The 27839-nt window shown below is 38.8% G+C and overlaps 2 protein-coding genes and 1 long non-coding RNA gene across 3 annotated transcripts; 1 reads left to right on the forward strand and 2 right to left on the reverse strand.

The window, feature by feature from the left end:
• Positions 1–1036: 1036 nt before the first annotated feature.
• Positions 1037–5392, reverse strand: LOC131348341 (uncharacterized). Its single transcript, XR_009203924.1, has 3 exons — positions 5266–5392; positions 5102–5164; positions 1037–1149 (listed from the first exon to the last, which is right to left on the reverse strand). It is a non-coding gene; the product is annotated as an uncharacterized LOC131348341 (long non-coding RNA).
• c9 (complement component 9) lies at positions 5271–17702 on the forward strand. Its single transcript, XM_058383156.1, has 11 exons — positions 5271–5424; positions 5698–5806; positions 6017–6167; positions 10364–10508; positions 10983–11121; positions 13747–13959; positions 15893–16133; positions 16328–16471; positions 16586–16761; positions 17031–17259; positions 17465–17702. The coding sequence occupies exons 1-11, from the start codon at positions 5351–5353 to the stop codon at positions 17620–17622; spliced, it is 1779 nt and encodes a 592-aa protein (XP_058239139.1). The 5' UTR covers positions 5271–5350; the 3' UTR covers positions 17623–17702.
• Positions 17703–23854: 6152 nt separating this feature from the next.
• Positions 23855–27701, reverse strand: gas1b (growth arrest-specific 1b). Its single transcript, XM_058382469.1, has one exon. It carries the CDS (start codon positions 26733–26735, stop codon positions 25947–25949), a length of 789 nt encoding a protein of 262 aa, XP_058238452.1. The 5' UTR covers positions 26736–27701; the 3' UTR covers positions 23855–25946.
• Between the last annotated feature and the right edge of the window lie 138 nt (positions 27702–27839).

Consider the following 27839-nt stretch of genomic DNA (forward strand, 5'->3'; position numbering starts at 1 on the left):
TAAGGAATTTTGTAAAAATCTTTTTTTTTTTTTACTACTTTGGAAGGTCAGTGATGTGCTTATACCAAGTATTTATAGCAATTAATATATAAAGGCAGGATTGAAACTGTGTTTTGTTGTTGTTGTTTTTTTAAGGATTTGTGTATATGTTAACCTAAGTATAAGTCCAGTTATATATTTATTCTCACTTATCAATGATTATTTGTTTGTCTATTATAACAATCATTAATATGTGAGAATAAATATAAGTGAACTTATGCTTAGGTTAACATATACACAAATATATAAATACTGGACACAAACAACACATTTACAGTCATTTTTTATGGTTGGTGAAAAATGTTATCTTCCTCTGTCTGTGTTCTGTTCATCCTTCCTATCCTTCCTGTCCAGTTCTGCTGACCATGCTGACCATGCACCCTAGCTGTCAGGGGAGGGATCTGGAAATGCCAAGAATGGTAAAGAGAAAATTAACAAGATAAATATAAATATTGCAAAGATATTAGTGACATTTATGAATTAACCATGGGGAATTTAACTATAAGATAAAAGGTTGTTATTCATCCAGAAATTGAGATTAGACTAATTGAAATTTTAATTTGACTCTAAAAACTTGTATTGTACTTTATTATACTATGATATGCTTAAAAACTGAAAAAGCCACTTGCCCTTACAGCACTATAAACTGCAGATATACAAAGCAACTTCAGTTCTAGAAAAGATGACTGTTTACATGGTGAAATTTATGGTAAAAGAGAGTTTTGAACCTACAAATAGCTGCAGATTAACAAACATTCTACAAAAAATATCCTCTCAAACGGTCATGTGTAGATGAGAACAGAGCAGTGTCTAAAGAGCATTCCTAAAAATGCAAAAACAGGAAACTCGTCTTTGGAGTACAAGTGGTCCAGGGCAGCTGGTTTCCTTTCACATTTCCTGAGTGGAAGTTTCTCAAAATCAAAAAGTGTGGTTCTCAGCACATGGGAGATGTATAAATGACAGGATCTCTGTTCTTAGGCCTCAGCTAAAGCAGACCAATACTCTTCTTTGACCTCAATATTCAGTTGTGTCATTTTGTTTGGCTGCAGTTCTACTTGAAATGCCTTGTGTGCTGACCTTGCAGAAATGAAGACCTGGTGAGGGCAGCAGCTTTAAGGAGAACAATTTATATCAGAAAAAAGGCAAGAGTACTAATAGAATAATAGAACTTATATATATGTCTTCAAGAGGAAGATGGATGGTCACAAACCATCAAGTAAAGCTGAGCTGAATAAATAACATTAAGCCAAAGCATTAACACAATTTGTTTACAAATTATTTGCATTTTGTTTTATTTGAGTTATTAAAGCTCTGCAAATACTGCATGGTCTTGGGTTATTTTGATGTGTTGTCATTTCCTTTATATAATGTAAAGGAATAAAATATAACAAATTGACACTAAATAACAATAGTTATATTTTGAATTTAGGAGAAATATATTCAGCAGTTCACAAAAAATGAAACAAAACTGTTCATCTCACCAATACATGCACCTGTAAGAAAAAAACATAAACTGATTTTGCAGTGGTCTCTTATTTTTTTCCAGAGCTGTATGTATATACACTATATTGCCAAAAGTATTCGCTCACCCATCCAAATAATCAGAATCAGGTGTTCCAATCACTTCCATGGTCACAGTTGTATAAAATCAAGCACCTAGGCATGCAGACTGTTTTTACAAACATTTGTGAAAGAATGGGTCGCTCTCAGGAGCTCAGTGAATTCCAGCGTGGAACTGTGATAGGATGCTACCTGTGCAACAAATCCAGTCGTGAAATTTCCTCGCTCCTAAATATTCCACAGTCAACTGTCAGCTGTATTATAAGAACGTGGAAGTGTTTGGGAACGACAGCAACTCAGCCACGAAGTGGTAGGCCCCGTAAACTGACGGAGCGGGGTCAGCGGACGCTGAGGCGCATAGTGCGAAGAGGTCGCCAACTTTCTGCAGAGTCTATCGCTACAGACCTCCAAACTTCATGTGGCCTTTAGATTAGCTCAAGAACAGTGTGCAGAGAGCTTCATGGAATGGGTTTCCATGGCCGAGCAGCTGCATCCAAGCCATACATCACCAAGTGCAATGCAAAGTGTCGGATGCAGTGGTGTAAAGCACGCCGCCACTGGACTCTAGAGCAGTGGAGACGCGTTCTCTGGAGTGACGAATCGTGCTTCTCCATCTGGCAATCTGATGGACAAGTCTGGGTTTGGCGGTTGCCAGGAGAACGGTACTTGTCTGACTGCATTGTGCCAAGTGTAAAGTTTGGTGGAGGAGGGATTATGGTGTTGGGTTGTTTTTCAGGAGCTGGGCTTGGCCCCTTAGTTCCAGTGAAAGGAACTCTGAATGCTTCAGCATACCAAGACATTTTGGATAATTCCATGCTCCCAACTTTGTGGGAACAGTTTGGTGCTGGCCCCTTCCTCTTCCAACATGACTGTGCACCAGTGCACAAAGCAAGGTCCGTAAAGACATGGATGACAGAGTCTGGTGTGGAGGAACTTGACTGGCCTGCACAGAGTCCTGACCTCAACCCGATAGAACACCTTTGGGATGAATTAGAGCGGAGACTGAGAGCCAGGCCTTCTCGTCCAACGTCAGTGTGTGACCTCACAAATGCGCTTCTGGAAGAATGGTGAAAAATTCCCATAAACACACTCCTAAACCTTGTGGACAGCCTTCCCAGAAGAGTTGAAGCTGTTATAGATGCAAAGGGTGGACCGACGTCATATTGGATTAGGAATGGGATGTCACTTAAGTTCATATGCGAGTCAAGGCAGGTGAGCGAATACTTTTGGCAATATATATATATATATATATATATATATATATATATATATATATATATATATATATATATATACATTTTTTAAGTTCTATTTTGTATATATAGAACTTAAAAAATGCATATACATGCATTTGTCCAGCACATCCCACAGATACTTGATTGGATTGAGATCTGGGGAATTTGGAGACCAAGTCAAAACCTCAAACTTGTTGTCGTGCTCATCAAACCATTCCTAAACCATTGTTGCTTTGAGGCACGGAACATTATAGGGCAGTGGTGGTTCAAGTGGTTAAGGTGTGAATTGTTGATCGGAGAATCAGGGGTCGAGCCCCAGCACCACCAAACTCCACTGTTGGGCAATTGAGTAAGGCCCTTACTCACCCCTGGAGCCCTTAACCCTCTGTGCTCCAGGGGTGCTGTATCATAGCTGCCCCGTGCTCTAACCCCAACTTCCTCAGCTGGGATATGCGAAGAAAAGTATTCCACTGTGCTGTAATGTATGTGTGGCGATAATAAAGGCTTCAAGGCTTCAAAGGCTTTATCCTGCTGAAAGGAAGGGAATACATTGCTTAGGTAGGTGTATGTGTCAGACTAACATCCACATGGATGGCAGGACCCAAGGTTTCCCAGCAGAACATTGTCCAAAGCATGACACGGCCTCCACAAGCTTGCCTTCTTCCCATAGTGCATCCTGGTGCCATGCGTTGCCCATGTAAATCCACGTGATGTAAAAGAAAACATGATTCATCAGACCAGGCCACCTTCTTCCCTTGCTCCGTAGTCCTGTTCTGATGCTCACGTACCCATTGTTGGCACTTTTGGTGGTCAGCATGGGCACCCTGACTGGTCTGCAGCTATGCAGCCCCATACACAACAATCTGTGATGTACTGTGTATTCTGACCCCTTTCTATCAGAACCAGCATTAACTTCTTCAGCAATTTGAGCAACAGTAGCTCTTCTGTTGAATTTGGATCACAAGGGCCAGCTTTTGGTCCCCACGTGCATCAATGAGCTTTGGCCACCCATGACCCTGTCACCGGTTCACCACTGTTCCTTCCTTGGACCATTTTTGATAGATACTGACCACTGCAGACCGGGAACACCCCACAAGAGCTGCAGTTTTGGAGATGCTCTGATCCAGTTGTCTAGCTATTATGCTTGCTCATTTTCATTCAAATCCTTACTCTTGCCCATTTTTCCTGCTGCAACACATCAACTTTGAGGACAAAACGTTCACTTGCTACCTAATATACTCCACCCATATGTATATATATATATAAATTTGTTTTGCATATCCTCTTACTAAAAGATTATACCATCATTTATGAAGGAAAGACCAATTGTACTATGTGTAGTACTATCCAAAGGTACTGTGGATTAATTGCTCTTCATGCTTCTTCATGCTCTGTTGCCATCTTCAAAGCATTCAAAGAATTTAAAGCAGGAATAGTATACAGATGTTATTTTACCCTAACCATACTATAGCCTGTATAGCTGGTTTGTGTCGATTTGATGTTGACCATTAGAAGTGCATTAGAAATAACATGAAAAACCTAATCCTTAACATAATCTCAAGACCAACTATATATTCATAATTATTAGGAAATAATTACAAATCACAAACTTAATAAGAGAGGGTCTTCAGAGAAATTTAAACAAACACACACTGTGGCAGTGAGGGCAAGGCCTAATGTCAACTTTGGACGGAGACAAGGTGGGTGTAGCTGGCACATAAAGCGTGATAATTCTCATGTGTGTCTAATTAACTGCAGTCTACTTATTTGCATCTCTTTGTACTTTCCTCTGTCTCTTAAGTCTTCCTTCCCAGCCTCACACAGCAGGGTAAGCGACCTATTAAATCAATGCCTTTTGGACTTTTGTGTGCGTTATTGAGTTGTTTATACTGTTGCACCATTGCTGTTTGTTTAATTTTGTCTTTTCCCAAAAATGACAGTGATTGGGAAACATAGGGGCTGTGACATTTTTCCCAGTCCCCTGGTGTTCTGGTAACTTAATTTCATCATTTTTGAGAAAGAAAAAAACAAACATACAGACTTAATGTAACAGTATCAAACTCAAACACAATCAAGTCAATACCTACATAATTTAAGTTTATAAATAGCAAAGGTCTGAGGCACACAAGGTTTCTCAGATCTAGATTAAAATATATTTTTTGCTCAATTTTTTAAAACTTTTATTGCCGTTAAATGAACTGTGTGTTGAAACTGTTGCGTAACACATTTCTCAAAACATTTAAAACTCATAATGACATAATACTTACTCATGTTCTCATGAGCGTTCTCAACAGCAGTTCTCTCATCTCTTTTTTCATTTGGAAAAGTAACTGCAAAGAGGTCATGAAATGATACAAATACAATAACACTAAAGACATTTTAAACAAGCAAACATTTTATCCAGTAGCCCTGGTCAATTATTAACACTAACAGTCCAATCTCCAGATATACTTAAGGCCCCCCCATGTACGAACAGACACCAGTCTACCAGTCCTGGCTGAAGTCTCACAATAAGGATGTTGGTGTTAACAGCTCTGATTACAAACTGCTTCCTGCAGCTTTCTGCTGGAATAAGTGTGGGTGGTTTCACGTATGTATGCCTTCTCTTATTCTATTTGTGTTTAATACATGCTATAATATGTAGTAGGAGTAGGGAGGTGATATGAGAAGCATCCAACCAGGTATCATGGTTCAAAGTTTATCCCAATATGAGGCTCACATTTACAAAGAGAATATGTATAGGCTGCAGTGGTTTAAAATATTTTTTAAGTCTGTAAGTCAGGTTGGACAACTGTCCTGTTTAAAGGATTTCACTTGAATGGATTTGAAATTCTCCTGGTAATTAAACTGTTCACTCTTTAAGGCAAGGGTTTAAAAGAGAAGCAAGAGAATTAAACTCACCAGCACCTATTGACTGTAAAATGACTGCTTGGTCTGAGTGGGCACCCTGTGACCCTTGCACTAAAAGCAAGGTAACACACACACACACACACACACACACACACAGTGTAATTTAATATTAAACAGTAATGTAAATTACATACAGAATAAATAATTTATCAGAGATCATTTATCACCTTCACAGTAATTCCTTAATAAGCACATAAGTAGGATGAGGAGCGGAATCAATTTTACAAATGTTGTTTGTATTTGTTTGTACTTTTTCCCACTTTTTTTTCTAGCATCGTTCCAGGGGTATTGAAAGGTTTGGGCAGTTTGGAGGTCAAAGATGTATAGAACCCATTGGACAAAATGCAGTCTGCATACCAACAACTCAATGTGTGGAAGATCCACCACCTGTCTGCTCCCCTACTGAGTTCCTCTGTGAAACAGGTTATTACTGGCAAGAGTACAGTTTATGTAGCTGAATCAAAGAAATGACTTTTTGAAATGATGTATTGAACAATGTGATGTTGAAATACTGCAGAATATTGCAGACTTCAGACACAATTTATTTAAACCATTCAGTTAAGCAGAAGTTGCATGTGTGAGACAGAGTTTATCTAAAATAGTGATGTGTCTCTTGCTCAATTCTGACCCTGATCTTAAGCACAATTATCTTGCATGATATCAACTTGAGTATTCTCACCACTGTCTGATAGATTGATTTAAACAAGGAAGCAAACAAAAATTTAAGCTCTCGGAGAATAAGAGCGCAAGGCATACTGTTATAGCTGTTATAGCACTAGAGTTTTTAATACAGCAATACGGTGGCAAAATATATAACTTTTACAAGATGTTTATTTAATGCAAATTTAATGCATTTAAAAGCAATATGCTTCTTCAGGCTGTATACTTGTTCATTTATTTGGACTTACAGGGAAGTCCCTGTGTTTAAAAAAAAAACAAAAAACTGGCAACCATGGAGGTGTGACCAATACAGAGGTGATTTTAGTCATTTGAAATGGGAGGACTGAAGATTTAAATACCTTAGGCTACCTTAAGCCTAACCATAACATTTTTTATCTTTTGAAAACCCAGTTTACTTGAAACTCACTCACAATGGAAGTCTAAAAAAACATGTTTTGCATTAATATAAATATCACTACAGGCATCAATCAATCATCTTTTGTAAATAACTATCCCAGTGGATAATTCTTGTCAAGTAATATAGAACACTCAATAGACCATGAATTAACATACAGTTCAAAAATAAAGAAAGTAGCTCAGTGCTAACCCCATGAAATACCTGCTGAAATCTAGTTTTAGTCTGAAATCTAGTATTAATCTAATAATCCAGTTATTGTTAAAAATTGACTCATAGAACAGTACAAGCATGAACAGACCTATAGTTCCTGTGAAGCAGCTATTTGAAATTAACCCCTTTGTCTCTGTAGGACTTTGCATGCTGCTGCCTCACAATCTTGTCTTGAACAAGCTGACAAACCGATGCAATAAATCATGAAATACAGCAATTTAAGTTAACTTAAATTGATCACCGTGCAACACCTATCATGTTTACAAATCTCAGGATTTTTTTTTTTAAATAATTGTGTAAGAGTGAGAGTCTTAACGTTTGAGTATTTTGACATTCATTTTATGAAGATCAAAATGAAGTGCACAAATAATAGGTCTAGTTTTTTTAGGACCAGGTTTTACATTTTATACAAATTAACTCAGAATTGATCTTTATTGTTGTTTGTTTATTTGTTTGTTTGTTTGTTTGAAAGAAGCCAAGGCTTCAAAGGAAATCAGGCCAATCAGAATCATCTTTGTTTTCTAAATAGGTCTGATCATGCCAAAGAAAGGTGGAAATATTGCTTAGGAGACATGGAATTGGTACAGCTTTGAAAAGTTGAATAAATACGTTCATGTAAAATACAATGCTGCATTCAACTTGTCCCCAAGTGGTCATTTTCGACCTCAGCTCATTTGACAGCCAGTGCCTCCATGCCCATTTTTTTTCAGCAGCAAGTTCCCAAGCTATCTGCGATAATAAGCTCATCCTTCTCAACCAACAAACTGTATATTCAATATTTTAGACTTGACAAACGAATATGTCTTACATGTATGTATGGTATAACTCATTTAAAGAAAAAAAGTATTTGATTAACTGCTGCTAGCAGCGATATTGATTTGACATTACTCTGTAAACTGAAAAGGAACTGGTAGTTGAGGAGTTGATGAGACAACTAAGTTCTCCCATTACTGTTAGAATAAGCCTTTTCTTCAATAATGGGGCCTTCCAGGATGATCGTGGTTAGAAAGACCATGAAAGGGCATCTACAGAACATAATCCCCAAATTATAAGTGTCTGAAGGAAGATCTTCAGGCATGCTTCAGGAAGATCTTCAGTGTGGCAATTGATGCAATGTCTCATTCCTTTATCTGAGACCCAGCTTACATGCATAACCTGAGTTCCCTTCTGAGGGAACTCAATGCTGCATCATGGCCTGATGCTATGGGAATTTCAATGCTAATGCTGCCACACCATGGAAGAATGCCAGCTCAACAAGGCTTTGTGGCACTGGCACAGATGATTGCTGAGTGCATACAGGACCAGATCAACCCTGAAGGACCTGTCCAAACTGTAAAAAAAATGGCGCAACCCTGGCGAGAACCTTGAAAGATGCTACACTCCTAATGGAGTGGGTCCTGACTCCTAAAGGCAAAGACATTCCATGTATGTCATTGGACAAAGCAATAGCATCTGTAACCCATGGAGAAAGGTACTGCATTACCCCGAAATATCCCAAAAAGAATTCACTGCCTGCAGGCCTTGGCCATCTCTCACTGCACAAAAAGAGAAAAGGCTACAACAATGGGTACTTGACTTACAAAAATAACAGCCTCATATAGTCTAATGGTAGCAGGGGCTAACCATGCTGAGAGACACTTTTGAAGAAACTCAAGCACTCTAAAAAATGAGCATTAGACTGGGTTCAAGTGCTGTTGATTGCACTGCAATGCAAAGAGTCACCATTTTAGGGCATATAGGGGGAGCTCTGGAACTGGCCAGCACAGAGCCACCTCTAATGTCTAGGACTGAATCCACAGTCCTAGTGAACCCTGGCTAGTTGAAGTGGAAAGGTTTAGAGATGACGCCTTGGCCACATCTAGACCATGGTCTTTGTGACAGCAGCACACCCCAAAAGTGGTACTCAAGGTTAAAAACTAAGGGTCTTTTTCACAAATGAAGGGTAAGAAGCATGTATCCCTTTTGACCGGAGACTGGTGGCTCAGAGGGTGAAAACCTCTGCTCTTGTGTAAGAACTGGAATGGTATCATGTGCAGAAGACCCAAAGGAATAACACTGGCTATACTGCTGCCATAGGGCCCAACAGCCTCTGAGTTTGAAGGACAAAACATGGCCTAGACTAATGCCACTCATAACAACAAGGATCAAATCTACACATGCAGGAGACAACTGCCCCTGCATCGTGGCCAAATCCTATACTACCCGTGGAAAAGTGGTTCTCTTAGTGGAATTATATCACCCCCTTATCGAGGTTCAACCTGATCCCCAAATATATGATGTGGGAAAGTATGACATCCCAATGCCATCCTGCGAACTCTTTAAACTTAGCAAAGATGAGCCAGCCATCAATGCAATTTAATATGTGGATGCCCTGGAGTGGCAATTTTCATGGTGATAAGGCTAGTCCAAACAGAAGAACTTGATATTGGTAAGCTTTGCCCCAAATGTTAACCTGAGAAACTTGTATTTTGGCAGAATCTTGATGTTCTTTAGACTTATCATGACAAACCAATCCTCATATTGAATTAAAACATAAGAACTTTAGCATCTTGAACCTGTATGCTCCTCAGAGAGTGGTTCATTCCACTCAGATATAAAATTGGGCACAGCCCCGATCCCTCTAGGGTACTAAAAATTACCAGCTGTAGAAGCCTGACTCCCTCTCAGGAAGGGCTACATTTTCTATGGCCCCTTTGCCCAAGAGTGATTGAAGTGTGTACTACAAAGGGCAATACACCTTTGAACCCAGGAGGACAAGAGGCTAACTGAATTCAGTAACCTTTCTTTATGGTATTCTGAACCCATTAAAATACATTTAGGAGTAGTTGCCATACTGTTAAATGATTTGAAAGATATATATATATATTATGGAACTGGCCTTTGTGGGGCCCTGAATTAGCATTCTGGCAGGGACCAACTGAACGGACTGAGAACGGTCCTCATTTGGATCAGAAGAGATTACAGAGTAAGCTTCTTAATCCCTTAATCAAAAGGGAGCTACTAGGTGAAATCAGCTGCTGCCTTGCATTGCCTTGGTGTACTGCTGGTATACTTACACTTTATGTTTATGAATTGTAATATTATGATTTCTTTGTCTGTGTAGATTTCCTGAGTTAATAAAAATGCATGATCAAAAATGCGGAATTGCTGCATTGGAACTGTGTTTAATAAAAATAAATGTTGCCTTGTGGAATACTTATTTATTCCACATGTCAAAATATTTTACATATAATATTCTAATGTTCAGCAGAATATTCTGTAAGTATGCATCCTAAAAGATAACGGAAGGCATACTTGATTCCTTAACCTCTCTCACTGTCTCCACAAACAGGCTTCTGTATTAAAAGCCGGCTGGTGTGCAATGGGGACAATGACTGTGGTGACTATTCTGATGAGGAGGAGTGTGATAAGATCCGCTCCCCATGTGGCACTGTGGCTGTGACTGAGTCAGACATCGGTCTGGGTGCTGGATACGGGTCAGCAACAAATAACATTAAAAATATTATAACTGTACTGAAAAAAAAGTAGGAGATAAAACAAGTGACAAAAAGCAGTATGAATCAGAATCCAACAGCATATAACAAAAATGTGACAACATACAAAATATGTTACTGCAACTGAAGGTGTTTTTTGCTTTCAGAATAGTAAAAAATAACATCAAACATATACAGTATAAAGTTCTAGAAATTGATTACTTGTTCATCACATATCCTACATATGATATGCTAAATCAGGGGTGTCCAATCTTATCCGCAAAGGGCCAGTGTGGGTGCAGGTTTTCATTCCAGCCGAGCAGAAGCCACACCTGAGTCTACTGAAAGCCAAGATCAGTTGATTAAACTGATGGAATCAGGTGTAGCTCCTGCTCAGTTGGAATGAAAACCTGTTCCCACACCGGCCCTTTGCGGATAAGATTGGACACTAAACAGATCTCTTCTTTCACCCAACAGCATCAACATTCTAGGATCAGGCCCCCGCATGAACCCATTTAATAACAAGATATATAATGGAATATGTGACCGTGTTAGGGAGCCATCTACATTGGCTTACAACAGACTGCCCTGGAATGTTGCTGTCCTTAACTATGAGGTAAGTTCAAAGTTAGAAAGTTTTTGTGAAAAACTTCATGTAAAACATGTGAGGTAAAATATTAAAAACTAGGAGGAGGGTGCCCTCTGGTGGTCTGCAAGGAAATGATCTGAACTGGACTACAGGTGACACTTGAAGCCGAGCCAAACAGGATCTCCATTTGAATCTAGGGGCAGGATGATCATGATCTACTGGAAGTGAAAGTCTGATAGCAGGGAAATGTCTATGAATGTCCTTAGCAGGGATCCAGAATAGTTCTTCAGGCATGTAGGGAGATCATAGCATCTGAAGACCATCATTATATAATTTCTGAGGAATATCATTTCTGCGGTTTCCATATCAGTGGGGAGTTTAGGAGGAATGAGGTGGCATAAAAAAAGGTAGAAAAGCAGACAAAATGGTAAGTATTGTGTGTAAGTACCAATGTAAAAATAAAGTAAAGTAGGTCATATTACCTTGAGATGCTAGGAGCTCAGTTATGAAGTCACTGACAATTTGTAACCAGAGTCACTGGGGTATTGGAGGTGGTTCAAGAGGTCTGATGGGTAATTGGCATTAGGTCCAGGTCTGGGAACAAACTGAACAAGCTTTGACATACTGTTCTACATTATGCTTCAGAGTATTTCACCAGAATTGATTCTCAACTAATCTCTGGGTTCTGTGAATTCCTGGATGTCCAGAACTGGGAGAGCTGTGCACTCATTGTAGCATTGGTTCTTTCATGGCTTAAGGAACATACACTTTAATCAGAAGACATTCTGGTGGTGACTGAGTGTCTTGTTTGAACTCTTCCAGCAGACTGAGATAACAAAGCTTGACTCAGACAGAAAAGTTTCAGAATCTGGTTCAGCTTGTGCATTTTCAAAGAACTTGGGCAAGGTGCCGGCTTTTGGAGCTGAGGAACTTAAACCAGGAACTTAATTGTTCGCAGCCCAGGAGTGAAGAACAGCAGGAAAATACTGAGATTCTGATAGCTTTATGATCTGGGAATTTTTTTTTTTAAATCACTGGAGTAAAAAGTTTGCTCACCTAGCTTTGTTTCTTTTTTTTTGAAGTTTCCACAATGCAGGCAAAGGGTAAACTTTTGCTGTTCCCTCTATTCAGCTGAGAAATTGAGCAGATTATCAGTCCAAATGGCAAAATGGCAATTCACCTCTACAGGCTCAGTGAGACCATGTCTGAACATGGTTTTCATACTAGCCCATATCACCCAATTTCTGAAATGAGAGTGCAAAATTAGTGCATTTATCACTATTGTGCAATTATCAACTTATGGGTAAGCAGAAGTTGCCTCATGTATTTCATGCGTTACCCTCATGTATTCGTAGATGTATAGATTATGTTGCTCTCTACCAACAACCAAGATGAATTCTTCTATGTCTGGGATAATTGCCAGAGTGGTAAACATCTGGTTAAGCCAGTGTTGGCTGAAGCCTTCTGTAACTTGTTGTAAAGTGTTCTCAGGCGAGTTAGAGGAACTCATATGCAGAAGGTTAATTATGACAAAAGGCAAATGTTCCAGTTCAAAATCCAGTAAATCTTAGATTGCATACGATCTACAAAGTTAAAAATGCAGCTGTAGTCAATAAACCAATAATCACAGACAGCATTAATTCCAAATGCAGAACATAGACAGAGATGAGACGAGACAAGACAGGGTCATACAAGGTCATACAGTAGTCTGGGACCATTGCTATACTTACATTATATTTGAGAAATCAGACAATGCCACCATCTTCCTCAAGCCTGGATACAACAAAGGCTGAAACGGAAAGCTCCAGGCAGGTTCATACTGGATGGACCAATCAGTGGCTGCTCTGCAGGACTCTTTAGATGACACAGATTGGATAATGCTCAGGAGAAACTCTGACGACATCAAAGTGTTCATGGAATTGGTTGTGGGATTTATCAGGAAAATGGCTGATGATACAGTCCAGAAAACCATCATCAGAAGGATTCCCATCTCTATGTCATGGGTGGATAAAACCATGTGCAACACTCTGAGTTCACAGAGATATTCAGCCTCCCCCTAGAGCAATCAGTAATCCCCATCTGTCTTGATCCTGTCACATTAAAGCCTTGGTGAGGAATGCCCAGACAAGGACAAGTCCTTTTTTTTATCTTTTGGCCCTTGTGCAGACAAGCCTTATTTGGTCTGCACAACACCATTATCTCTGCCAGATTCTGCACAGGGTGTATTGCAAATATTGCACAAAGTTTACACATAATTGCACACGTCTGCATTTTATTCATAATTGTCATACTGCCTTCAGTCTGTATTCACATATTATACATTTTATATTTTTTCCCTAGTTTTTATTTAATTTTGTTCCTAGTCTAGTTATTCTACTTTTATTCTATATGAACTTGAAGCACTTTGCTGCAGATTGTGACAAATATAATTAGAATTTGAAATACACAATATTCATAATAACCAGGAAAATTACATTTTGAACTGATCCATTCCTTTAATAGCAATCAGATGTAAACTTTAAAATGCTTTGTATATTTATGTAAATAAATACCCAGCACATTAAAACCAGCAGACAGAAGCAAACTGCTTCTGTTGAACATAACCCATTTCAATAAATATGAATTTATTCACACTTGTTCTTTTATCTCCAGACATTGGTCGAAGAGACTACTTCTAATGAGGTCTACAAAGACACTCATTCAGTGCTAAATGAACTCTCCAAAGATATCACTACCAAAACATCCTTAGGATTATCCTTCAAGTTCACACCTACTGAGACAAATGGCAGTCTCTCAGCTGGAGTCAAATCCGAAGTTACAAATGGAGAAATTATCAAAATGATCACAGAGCACAGTGAATCTAATGTAAGTGAGATTCATCTTACATTCTTACTGAGTCATGTAGTAAACACAATTATCCAAAGTGACTTACAAGTGAACCAGATTTCAGTATAAGCTGAATAATATTAAATACTAGTAAACTCCAGCATTTTTCACCCTCTATCCACTGCATCTGTAGCGTACGTATATGTGATTACCATACATAAGAATTCTATTACCTATCCTTTACTGAAACACTGTTGACTTTGAACTTATAATGAAATGGTAATTGCTGAACTCTGCTAAACATTTATTAACATAAAATTATACAACACTATTTATAGAACTGAAATAGTACTCTGTACACAGTACAGTTTGGTGTACCAAAGCTTTTTATTAAGTCTTATGGTTATGTTAATTATTTGAAAAATCATTTATACACATTTATTATACAGATTCAAGTTAAATATATAAACAATATCATTCTAATTTTAAACGCTAAAACAATAATGATATAAGTATAGTTGTATTTATTTGTATACTTGCCCATTAATCAGCAAATCATCTGTTTCTGCATGATTTTGTACATTGCATTGCTGCAAAAATTGACAAGTTATTATTTCAGCTGTGTACTAAAGTATACAGGATTTTAAATAAAATAAATGTGAATGTAATGTAGGATCGAAATTAATGAAACAAACTAACATAATCATAAATTACTTTGTCACATTGCAACAATATTTGGTTGCAAAAACTCCATTCCAGTCAATGACTGACTGAAGTATGAAAACCAGGCCTCTGCCAGGCTTTCATTTCAGCTGTCTTCAGTTCCTGCTTGTTCATGTTTTACCTTCAGGTTTGCCTACAGTAAAATTCCTGCTTAATTTAATTCAGGTCAAGCAACTGATTTCCCCATTGCAGAACATTCCACTTATTTGCCTTAAAAAAGTCTCGGTTTTCTTGAGTTATGCTTTGAATAATTCATCTGCACAGTTCAATGAGTTTTTGACGGACTATGAGCAGATAATATATCCAAATACAGATCCTGCTGTTTTTGTCAGTAGTCACACCATCTATAAACACAAGAGAGCAAGTTCCACTGGCAGCCATGACTCTACTTCTGCTATGCTATGCTTCTTGATGAAGTTATACACTTTGAATTATGAGCAGTTCTTTTTCCTCTCCATGTTTTTTTCTTTCGATCTTTCTTTCGATCTTTGTCTCATATGTCAACAGAATTATGTTCCAGAACAATAACAATAAATCCTGCATGTAACAATAGATCCTGGTAACTGTTGTGAAGAGATTTTTCTTCACCAGGGAAAGGATTCTTTCCCCACAGATTTCTTTGCTCTTCTGAGCCTTCTGGTTTTTCCTGAACTCTTTTTTAGGAATGTACCAAATAGTTGATTTGACCACAATAAGGTGGTTTTCACACTGGGTCTGGTTGCTGCAGTCCAAATTCATAAAAAGAGGGAACAAGTATGCCTTTTCAAAAGGCTAGCTAGGAATAAGCCCCTTCTGCCAAAAATGAATATGGAAGCATAAATTAGGTTTGCAAAACTACAATAGCTCTGGAACAAGATTCTTTAGACCGATGAGACAAAGGTGGAAATGTTTGGTTATCACAGCATCATGCAAAAAAAAAAGCACAGGCCGTTTTGCAGCAACAAGATCTTGAACATTTGCAGTGATTGAGACAACATCCACTTTATACCAGAACACAAGAATTACCAAAAGATTCTAAAAACAAATGTGGGGCCATCTTTACAGTACCTTAAGGTGTGCTGAAATTAAATCATGTAATAGGACAATGATCCCAAGCACACCAAATACAGACATCTGAATGGATAAAGAAGACACAAATGTGAAAAATTTAGATGCTGTGGCAGGATGTTAAGAGACCTGCATATAAACAAATACCCTATAAACAAGCTGCCATAATCCATCTTTTTGTATTCCACATCTCCTTTTGCAGGAAAGGTCCTTCTTTAGGGTCACGGGCAGAGTGCAACTAGGCACATACAGAATGAGGTCTCGAGGTCTGGAAGTCACTCAGACATTCTTGGATGACGTTGATGCACTGCCTATTGAATATGAGAAAGGACAGTATTTTCGATTTTTGGAGGATTATGGGACTCATTACACCAGGAATGGAAGAGCAGGGGGAGAATATGAACTACTATACGTCCTCAATAGTAAAAAAATCAAAGACATGAGTAAGTGTAAATCTCATGTATAATATCATAAGCTTACAACAGACAGGCAAAGCCTAAGGATTTATTTGCACATCTCTATCTATCTATCTATCTATCTATCTATCTATCTATCTATCTATCTATCTATCTATCTGTCTATCTATCTATCTATCGATCACAGAGAAATTTAATGCATCTTCTCTTTGGGCTTGCAGGGAAAGTAGAAACTTTGCTGAAGGATTGCTTGAAAGTCGGGATTGACCTAAATTTCGAGATCACTGGAAATTTTTCAGCAGGTTTACAGGCAGACAAAACGACACCACATGACGAGTGTACACAGCTGAAACGTGGTAACACAGGTATGTATCTCTGCCCTTACACATAAACTATAACCTGTTTTAAATAACATTTTTCAGTGCCATTGTGTCTTCAATGAAAAGTAAGCAATCCAATTTTTTGTCTCTGTCCAATAGAAACTGATCAACCTGAGCCACTGATTGATAAGGTGATCAGTGCAGTGAAGGGAGGCACCACAGCATCAGCAGCAGCAATGAAGTCTCAGCTTAGTAAAACTGGTGTGCTGAACTGGAGTCATTATGTGGAGTGGGCAAGGACACTGACCAGCATGCCTGCTCTCATCCACAGTGATGTAAACATACATTCATTGATTGAAGAACACTTACATGCCAGTGTTAACATTCATCATTTTTAGGTTTAAGTTTTTCAAATTTCATTTTATATTCTGCTGTTTTATACTTGTATGATTAGAGGGGTTCTATGTTGTTTTATACATGAGTTGGGTTTTGTTTCATTTTTATTTTTCGTTCAGAACAAAAATACATAGGTAAAGTGTGATTATGTATGAAATGGCAAGTTATTTGTAACATTTGATCTGACTATAATAATTCTCTTTTACAGCCTGAGCCCATCTATAATGCCATACCTTTGAAATTCCCTGATGCCCAGCCAAGGAGGGAGAACTTGCAGAGGGCCCTGAATGAGTACATGGCAGAGTACAGTGTGTGTAAGTGCCAGCCATGTCAGAATGGAGGCACCGTTGCCCAGATAGATGGCAGTTGCAAATGCCTGTGTTCAGTGGAATTTGAAGGCATTACCTGTCAGAACATCCGCCCTGAATTTTCTAAAAGTGAGTAAAGATGACTGATAAATTCTCAATTTTATAACTCCTAAGAAAAAAAATCATATATTTGGCAGGCATCATTGTTCTGTTGTATACTTGTGTAAACAACTTAGTCAGACATTATAATTGTATCGTATTTTTATAATTAGTCAAATCATTAATTAATTAATCAGTGTTTCATTGAGCCCCTCATTCCTCTTTGTGGTTTCAGATAATGGACCGCCCATAGAGCAACTGGGGAACTGGGGCTGCTGGTCTTCCTGGTCTAGCTGCAATGGAGGAAGTCAGAGACGTACTCGATCCTGCAACACAGCTGGCCTTGTAGGAGCTACATGTAAAGGAGATGCAGTCAGCGAGGAATATTGTTAATGTTGTGCGGCCTTTCACTCTACCTGTTTCCCTCTCTTTCTTTAGCTCTTACACACACACACACACACACACACACACAATCAATTAAAAAAGCTGTGCTTTGGTTCCCATAAAAATGTTTTCAATGAAATGCAATTGAATCAGAGGTTTTATGCTTTTATTTAGTAGTACAGTATATCTTGACAAGGACTTCCTCTAGAAATTTACATTGAAGTTTCCTTTTGTGTTGTATCTTTTACTTTGTGGTATGTTTCTCTGGTACGTTTCTCTACGTTTTTAACTTACTTACTTACTCATTCATATTCAGAAAGCATTTTATCACAGTCAAAAGTGATAAAATCACTTTAGCATTACATTACATTACTTTAAATTCAGTTTGATTCCGATGTCAAACAACAACAACATCAAAGTGTTCATTGATGTACAATAAAAAGTACGAACAAAAATTTTAACTGCAGACAAAACAATAGAGTCACATAATAAAGTGCAGTATGGCAACAAATGTGTGCAACAAGAGCTGAATTTGTAATGATTTCTTCAACTGCATTTATGCAATTGAATAAAAAAAATGCAAAGCCTATCATTCTTTGTTGCTTGCTTTCATCAAAGCACAGAAACAACATAAATACAGTGAAATGGCCATAGCAGACAATTGAAGCCAACAAGGCAGATTCTCACCAGGACCATTCAGTGTCTTGAAAAAGCAGTTTTCTTACAGTTATTACTGCAACAGCATCTTCATCTTCATATTGCTGCAGTTGCATACTTTGCGGTAGTCCCTAAATCAGACTCTATGCTCCTGTCATTGGATAAAGTTGCAGGGTTCAAACAACAACAACAAAAAAAAGCCTGCAAAGACACAAAAGCAAACATCTGTGAATAGTGAAGTTAAGATGGCTTTGTTCACTGTGTTTGCACTTTGATTTCAACACCTTTTAGCTTTACTAAACATTCATTTACCTCAAGACTGATAAACACACAGCATATATATGTATATACAATAGATGTTAATAGTTTATTTTTATCAATTAACAAAATGAAAAGTACATGATGAACAAAAGAGAAATCAAATCAATATTTGCTGTGACCACTCTTTGTCTGCAAAACAGCATCAATTCTTCTAGGTACAGTTGCACACAGTTCTTAGAGAACTACAGATCTTCTGTGGCTATAGGCTGCCTCAAATCCTTCTGTTTCTTCATGAAATCCCAGACAGATTTTCTGATGTTGAGATCAGGGCTCTGTGCGGGCCAGACCATTACTTCCAGGACTCCTCATTCTTCTCTGCACTGAATATAGTTCTTATTGACATTGGCTGTAGGTTTGGGGTCATTATCCTGCTGTAGAATAAATCTGCGGCCAATCAGATGCCTCCCTGATGGTATTGCATGATGGATAAGTATCTGCCTGTATTCCTCAGCCTTCTCTCTATTTGCAGAAATGCAGCCCCAAACTTGCAAGAAACCTCCACCATGCTTCACTGTTGCCTGCATACACTTGATATTGTAACACTCTCCAGCCCTTCAGCAAACAAACTGCCTCCTGCTACCGCCATATATTTCAAATTTTGATTATTGATTATCATTAGCACCTGCTTGGAATAATTGGTTAAACATACACCTGACTCTGATCCTACAAAATGCCTGACTTTGTGCAAGTGTAGAAAGTATGCAAGTGTAAGAATTGATGCTGGTTTGAAATCCAAAGGGTAGTCACACTATATATTGATTTGATTTAGATTTTTCTTCTGTTCACTCTACATTTTGTGAGTGGATAAAAAATAAACCATTATTATATGGACACTGATCAGGCATAACATTATGACCACTGAGAGGTGAGGTGAATAAGACTGATTATCTCCTCATCATGGCACCTGTTAGGATATATTAGGCAGCAAGTGAACATTTTGTTCTCAAAGTTGATGTGTTAGAAGCAAGAAAAATGGGCAAGCTTAAGGATTTGAGCGAGTTTGACAAGGGCCAAATTGTGATGGCTAGGCAACTGGATCAGAGCATCTCCAAAACTTTGGGGTGTTCCCGGTCTGCAGTGGTCAGTATCTATCAAAAGTGGTCCATGGAAGGAACAGTGGTGAACTGGCGACAGGGTCATGGGCAAGGCTCACTGATGCATGTGGGGAGAGAAGGCTGGCCAGTGTGGTTCAAAGCAACAGACGAGCTACTGTTGATCAAATTGCTGTTGATCAAAAAGACGTTAATGCTGGTTCTGATAGAAAGGTGTCAGAATACACAGTGCATCACAGTATGGGGCTGCATAACTGCAGACCAGTCAGGGTGCCCATGCTGACCCATGAGCACTGCTGAAAGCACCAACAATGGGCACATGAGCATCAGAACTGGACCACAGAGCAATGTGAGAAGCTGGCCTGGTCTGATGAATCACGTTTTCTTTTACATCATGTGGATGGCCAGGTGCGTGTGTGTCGCTTCCCTGGGGAACACATGGCACCAGGATGCACTATAAGAAAATGGCAAGCCAGCGGAGGAAGTGTCATGCTTTGGGCAATGTTCTGCTGGGAAACCTTGGGTCCTGACATCCATGTGGATGTTATTTTGACATGTACCACCTACCTAAGTATTGTTGCAGACCATCTACACCCTTTCATGAAAACGGTATTCCCTGATGGCTGTGGCCTCTTTCAACAGGATAATGTGCCATGCCACAAAGCAAAAATGGTCCAGGAATGGTTTGATGAGCATAACAATGAGTGTGAGGTGTTGACTTGGCCTCCAAATTCCCCAGATCTCAAAAATGTTCACTTGCTGCCTAATGATGAGGAGATAATCAGTATTATTCACGTCACCTGTCAGTGCTCATATTGTTATGGCTGAACGGTGTATATGTATTTAACCATATAACCACAAAATACAAATTTGGTGAAAATCTTTGTGCTGCAGAATTGTATTTCATTACATAACACCCACTGAAAACTTTGAGGCAAATATTTATAATCTTATTAATATTAATTTACTCATATAATTAAATGATAATGAATGAATAATAATTCAGTGTTTATCAGTTAAATCAACCTCATTCATGAATCCACAGTGCTGATGAATGAGTGAATACAGAGAATGCAGTGGTGAGATGGAGAAGTGGATGGCTTGTTTTTAGGCTTCACGGGCCCCTGGAGGTCAGGTTAATAGAGTAGCACTTCAAGCTTCCCATTGAGTTCCTGAGAAGATCCTTTGAGCTTCAATAGGCCTCAGCTTTGGAGCATCAGCTTATGGTAATGGATCTGAACTGACAGCCACTTCGTTCAAACACTTCGTACAAACACCTCTTCTTCACGCCTTAAGTGATGATGTCGTGGAAGGATGAACTCACTCACACTTTTAACTGATAATGGAATCAACATGGAATCAATATGTCAGAATGAAAATTTAACATTTTAAATACTGCTGATTTTAGGTTAAAAAAAAATCTATAATCCATAAAAAGAAAGGAAATCCAAAAATACATTACATTTCATAAAATTCTGAACCACAGAGGGAACATGCCTTTCTGGCATTTTCTGGATGGAGAGTGTGTGTGTGTGTGTGTGTGTGTGTGCTTGAGTAGCATTAAACCAGACAGGCCAACCCCCTTTATTCAAACTCTGAAAAAGCATAGGAGGGGGAGGGGTGGTGTCACATAGGCATCTGAGCTGAGTCAGATCCCAAGAGGTCACGGCATGCACTGAAGTGTCCAAGAGCTGTCACGCCACATTACCTTTCCCATCTGCCCCAACAGCGTGAAAATTAAGTTATGCCCTGTTTTTTTGTCTCTCTTCCCTTCTTCACTGGCGTTTATGCCTTTTTTTGTGCAATCTGATTGTGATTAGGGCACTACAGTGTGTGAACCTTCTCATCAATTATAATATTTTTCTGCTAATGTTAAGAAATACATTTAGTCTCAGGCTGTTTTAAGGCTTGATTTTCTCTTTTCCTCAGGCTGTTTACTTGTATGGCCATTTTAAGGGCTGATTTGTTGATCCTCTGGTTTGCTGTGTAACATGGCCGATGAGGAGGTGATAAACCACATGGCACAGCGCCCACTCCAGTGGTATTTTGTTTATGACTTGATCAGCAAGATGGTATGATGCCTGGAAAAAGAAAGAGTGCCAAGGCAAAGGCAGTGAGCAACATTAATAATAATGATTATAGGCTTTTACTGGTTGTTTGATGTCAGGCACTGTAAATATTAGACAACTGGATTCTTTTCAAGGCTTGCTGTTATCCCCAGTTGAAGATAAACACTGTGCGATCCAAAACTTCTACTAACACACAATTCTGAAACGCTGTTTTTATGTTCTCAGAGCTAATTTGTCTTCATTCCTCTCTTCCTTCCCCCCTCTTCAGTTACTTAAAAATGAGGTTTAAATGGGATTAGCATTGGCATTCCTAAATTCAAATGACTTGCTCTTAATTAAAGCTGGCAGTGATGGACTCAGCATGGCAGTGCAGGCTTGAAATACTGAGCTTGTGAAAAATACCACGTTGGGCGTTGACCTGAGCAACAGAGACAGTGCTGGATTTCAGTTTCACACTACTTCTGATTTAAGAAATAATGACAAGTCAGCCATGTTTGTGTTAAAATATGTTCAAATATTTGGTTATATAGCTACATAGGGATCACCTTTTTCATTCCCATAAAGGAGATGAAGGTTGTTTCTTAATCCTAAATTATATTATAGTGTCGCCTGCTGCTTTCGGGAGTAGAAAAACTCCAAACTAAGACTGAAACAATAAGAAAAACGATCATATTATAACCACACAAGCCAACACAACTGAACATCAATGTATAAAGCTGAAGAGAACATTGTTTTTACTTGTATTTATTTGTTTATGTGTCTTATTTGCATTAGTTTATCTGTTAAAATAGCAATATATATATATATATATATATATATATATATATATATATATATATATATATATATATATATATATATATATATATATATACATATATAAACAGTGTGTATTGGCTTTGTGAGTTTTTGATCGATGGTGCTAAGGTTTATCTATCAAATGAATTGATTCTGATTTATTATATTATAATATTATTATATATTATATAAACTTCTTCACAGTAGATGATGCACCTTTTAGAATAGGAACAGTATATTTCTGAGTTAGAAAAAAAAATGTAGTCCACATTTTCATAGGTTGAGTTAAAATAAAAAACAGCAAAGTCCCCCAAAGTTCTTTAAAAGAAACTGTGCTAGATTGAATAAGTTAAATGATTACAATGCTCCATGGCCAGCTCTTTCAGCAGCTTTCCCTGCTGTCTTTGTGAAGGAGGCATCAGTATGAATGAAGTGCCTGGTCATTGTATGCTGCTTCCATTGTGTGTTTGTCATTAGCATAACACAAGTGCCACTCGACCTCTCCATTTATTACGTCTGAGGACTCTTGTCCTCCACAGTTCCACAGTTGGGGTACATCATGGCTGCCATCTTAGATCTCTGCAGCTCTTCTGCCATGAGAAGCACAACAGAAACTGAGCCACCTCACAACATCCTAAGCTACTGAGATTAATGTTTAGCATTAATGATTTGCATGAAGTCTTAGTTCTTAGTCTAAGTCTAGCATGCTGAACTGTTCAGTTTCTCCCTGTGATAGAACCTTTGAAGGTTCTCCAAAGTTCCCATAGCATTCAAAAATAGTTGAATCACTAACCATCCAAAAAACCCCCAAGGAACCAGTTACTCTAAGAATGTTTAGTATATTTATTTTTTAGGAAAAATTCATTATGAGCAAATTTGTTGTTCATGAAAATTTGATGTTATTGCTATACTGGCATACATGTATGTATGGAAAGTAAAATTTATATAAAACATATAAACATTTATTTAAAATATATATAATTCCTCCTATCATATCTAAACATGTTATCTATTTTTGAACACATTTATGAACACAAACTAACACACACACACAGTAGCCACAGCAGAGTGCATTTGTGATGGCCACTTAGGGCCTCATTCATCTGAACAGAGCGTGTTCTCCCCTCCAGTGTGAGCGAAGCCTTTAAATAAACACTCGACTGAGGACAAATAAACGAGCCGAGGCACTGCTTGGCTCATGTCTCTTGCCTCTGATCCCTTTCATAGTCACCCCCCTCCACATCCCTTAATGTGGAACAGGAAATAACACTTACTGCTTCTGTAATCATTTGTGTTTACAGGTCAAGTGTAAACCCAAACCCCCCCAACCCCAACACACACACACTCATTCACAGGCTGCAGTGTTTGATTAAATTACAATGAGAACCTCTCTGTACCACAGACGTTCATAGACATGGCAGCCAGTCTTGGATTTGTTAGACTAAGAAAGTTGAACTCAATTTTTTTTATCTAAATGAATGTGAATGTTTGATTGCTGGGAAAGGAGCTTGCTGTTTCTTGCTAAATGCTTGGTGTAGAAGGGTTGGTCCTGGTTCCAAATGAAGATGCTCACATTTAGACTTTTAAACTACAAATTCCACACTTTTAATAAAACATCATTGCAAACAAGAAACTAGTTCAAGCTCAGTCTAGCTCAGACACTCAGAGCCCACCTCAACCATATGGATGCTTGCAATCCCAGCATGCTTGATTTTTCAACCTAAGCGTGTGCTACTCTGCTATCTGCTAAGCTAAGGCATGCACTTTTGATTCTCGCAGAAACCAAGAAGAGAGTATACTCAAAATATAATTGGTGGGTTACTCACTTACTACATAAACATACTTAGAACACAATGTTTACTCCTATAGACATTCATGTTCACATTCACCTTTTTAATGGCTTATTATATATATTATATCAGTCCAGTGGTGTGCTCACTTTTTCACTCATGAAATCATCAGTGCCAAGGAATCCTGAGTTGTTTATCAGTGACACTTACATACTGTAGCTCACCTGACTTTAGTTACATCGAACTGTCTGTGATTAAGTTACTTATGTACATAGCTGTGTAGCTTTTCTTTTTGCACAGTGATCAAAGACATTTTTGTTCATTTACAGTTCTCGAGTACAGTTCTCGTTCATTTTAGCAATCAAAACACTTTACACCAATATGTGAAACACAAAACTCATTTTCAAATTTAATTCTTCAAAAATATCTGTATATTGTGATATTAGCACATCATAAAAATGCACACAAGTTATTCCTGTGTATAGATCTCTCTGGTATACAAAAATACTCCCATTTCCATGTCATCTTACATGGAATTACTTTTATCAGTATTTGAGAATAATTTGGTAATGCACAGCCCTCACCGATAAAAAGGCACAGTGCTCAGTGAAATTCAGGTGTTTCGTGATTATTAAAATTTTATTTGTCTATCACTTGTTTTTGAGAATGCTGTAAACTGGGCTGCACTTTTAACTACTAAGTAATAATTTATCTGCCTATGATGTTTGTCAAATCACATGAATGCTGTGATTACTTAAAACCCCAGACAAAAACGAGTACCATCATTGTACAGCATTGTATTACTAATAATCGCTAGGAAAGTTTTTGTATTCTGTGCATACTTAGCCATGTGACCATGAAAGTCTAATAAGCAGATTAATTTGCAAGTTACTTATATATACCTGTTCACTGTTATTACGGATGCATATGTACATGGAGTTTTATAGACATTTTTAATATAAAAGATAGCAGAATGAACTGGATGTGAAATGTCTGAAAAACTGTAGAAATTGCATAATGGCATTCTTAATCAATGAACGATCAATTAACAACTGATGTAGGTGTTAAACATAAACTAAGAATGATTGTTAAACAGATACTTTATGAATTTAACCACTTTTTCCTGGTGTATTTCCCACGGTTTGGGATAATCACAGCAGACAATACTGCAATCACGATCCACAAATAATATACTGTGCAGCCCCAGAGTACAAGTAATTTACAGTTCAAATAAAGATGTGCACTTAAGAAAGGTCATGCATCCAGTTCCAAAAACTGATCCAAGGTCATAGATACATGGATATGAATATGAGTATTAGTATCTAGGCTGATACTAACCTCAAGTGCTGGACTGCTATCGTGTCAGATATATATTTAAAAATCACTGTCTTTTTCTTCAGTAAATGTGTGTGATGCTGTCCAACATACAGAATACAGAACACATCATTCATGGAACATTTTGCTCAAGTCTGTAGTAGAAACTTGTGGAGTGTTGCTTCAAGTAACGTCCAGAAGTCAGAATCAGGTATTGGATGAGATAATATTCCGAGGTTTGATATTATAACAGGAATGGACGAGTGAGATTGGTGCATCCCTGCAATAAATACTGCAAATCTGTCCCACTCTGTGTCCTTGTAGTTTGACATTCAGTGAAGAAGTGTAAAAACTAAAATGGTGGAGGACATTATCAAACCTGTGTGCGCCCTGGACACTACACCCGCGCTGTCCTCTTCCTCATAATCGTCCCTGTCATAGTCACTTTCAAGCTCGTCCTCATCGTCCGAAAACCCGCTCCCCGTGTCCCGGTGCCCAGGCGCGTCGGAGCACAAGCTGATCATGCTGATCTTGACGTGCTCGCAGATGGTCCGCTCGGCGCCGTCGCACTCGCACGTGTCCAATAGGCGTGCCTTGGGCACGGAGCGCATGCGCTCGATAACTCGCCGACATTCATCCGAGCAGCGTTCACCGCCGAACAGCCCGCGGCAGTGGAACATGTAGTCACGCATAGCAGCGCTGCAGTCCGCGTCACTCTCGCACGTGCGACGCGCTTCTGTGCAGCCCGTGCGGCTGATCCTCGGCATGCATGGCTCAATGGCGCGTTTAGCGTTAACGCACATCGTGTCTGTGGCGCACTCGCAGTGCTCAAGGCCTGGGCCGTTGTGGGTCAGATTGAGCTGGACGATGGATGAGATGCAGTGGCTTGGGCACTTCTTCTTGTGTCCGTTAATCACAGGTCCGCAGGCGCGCGTGTACTGCGTGTACGCGTAATGGCACTCTGGTTCTGATTGGCATTTCATAATGGCCTGCCAGCAGATCAGACGGTGACCGTGAGCAGGGGACGCAACGGTCAAGACGTCAAAAAACACCAGCGTTAAACCAGCGGTCCAAATCCATACCGGGAAGATGGATATTTGTCCACATGTATGCATGGGCATTCTGACTCACGTTACTGATCCGACTTTTTAGGATAAACCACTTTACATGAATCGATGTTTGCAGCACATTCCGAAATTCTGTCTACAGTTTCGACCCAACATACATTCAAATGCCTGTATTAGTCAGTTTAACAGTCTTTTATTTTAGGTCTGATAATATCTGTATTTTTAAGTAATAGCAGTCTGGCTACAGGCACAGCCAGTTGATTTCTAGCTATATACAATGCTTTACTGCTTTATGTATCTCGGCAATCGGTGTTCAACAATCAAATAAAACTTGTGTGATTAAAAACAACAACAAAAAACATGACACATTTTTTTTGGCTCCAATCTTCGATTCAGTCGTGAGTCCGCAGTGATCACCTCAAAAAATACCCAGATTCCTCAGCGATTCCTCATCACTATTCCTGATCCCCCTTTTAGTTTCACCAAACATTTGGTTATCAGGCACAGTTTTCCTTTTAGTGTTCAACAGCCAGCACACATCCATGTCGGTACAGCATAAGTAAGTCCACTTGGTTTTCAGCCGAAATTCATTGCCCGAGTAAACCAGGGGCTACTCGGTCTCATTTGTCCTTTTAGCATCCACATCCACGGACATGGCAGGCTTTCTGTCAAAATGTCCATGCTGTAAACTTTTACATTCCATCGTATACGATTCGAGGTGATTACGAGTCAGCTGAGAAACTCCACTTTAAATGAAAGTTTCCTGTTGGTCCAAAGAGCACTTTGTCTACATTTTCCCACTCAGAGGCAACATTCCCATGCACTAAACTTACAGAACTTACTTTCTGTCGCCTCGGTTCTTCCCCTGCAGCACTCTCAATTCCCTCATATCTTAGACTGAGAAGAGAATGTTGGACTGCGTCCCAAACCATACACTACCATACTGCGTAGTATGTCAAAATAGCACGCCACCTTCAGTTCTCACTCACTATTTAGTAAGTTAGTATGCGGGTTTGGATGCAGTTTCGGATTCCTATTGGTCTGCTGCGTTGTTGTGATTTCGGAGTCATTTGGGGGCGGGATCAAGAACGTGACAAAGGGGTTTGGGGTTTGGTAGGGGGATGGGACTGATCTCTCCTCTAAAGTTCCTTTAGCCTC

Source organism: Hemibagrus wyckioides, linkage group LG28 (genome assembly GCF_019097595.1).
Source record: "Hemibagrus wyckioides isolate EC202008001 linkage group LG28, SWU_Hwy_1.0, whole genome shotgun sequence".
Lineage (NCBI taxonomy): Eukaryota > Metazoa > Chordata > Actinopteri > Siluriformes > Bagridae > Hemibagrus > Hemibagrus wyckioides.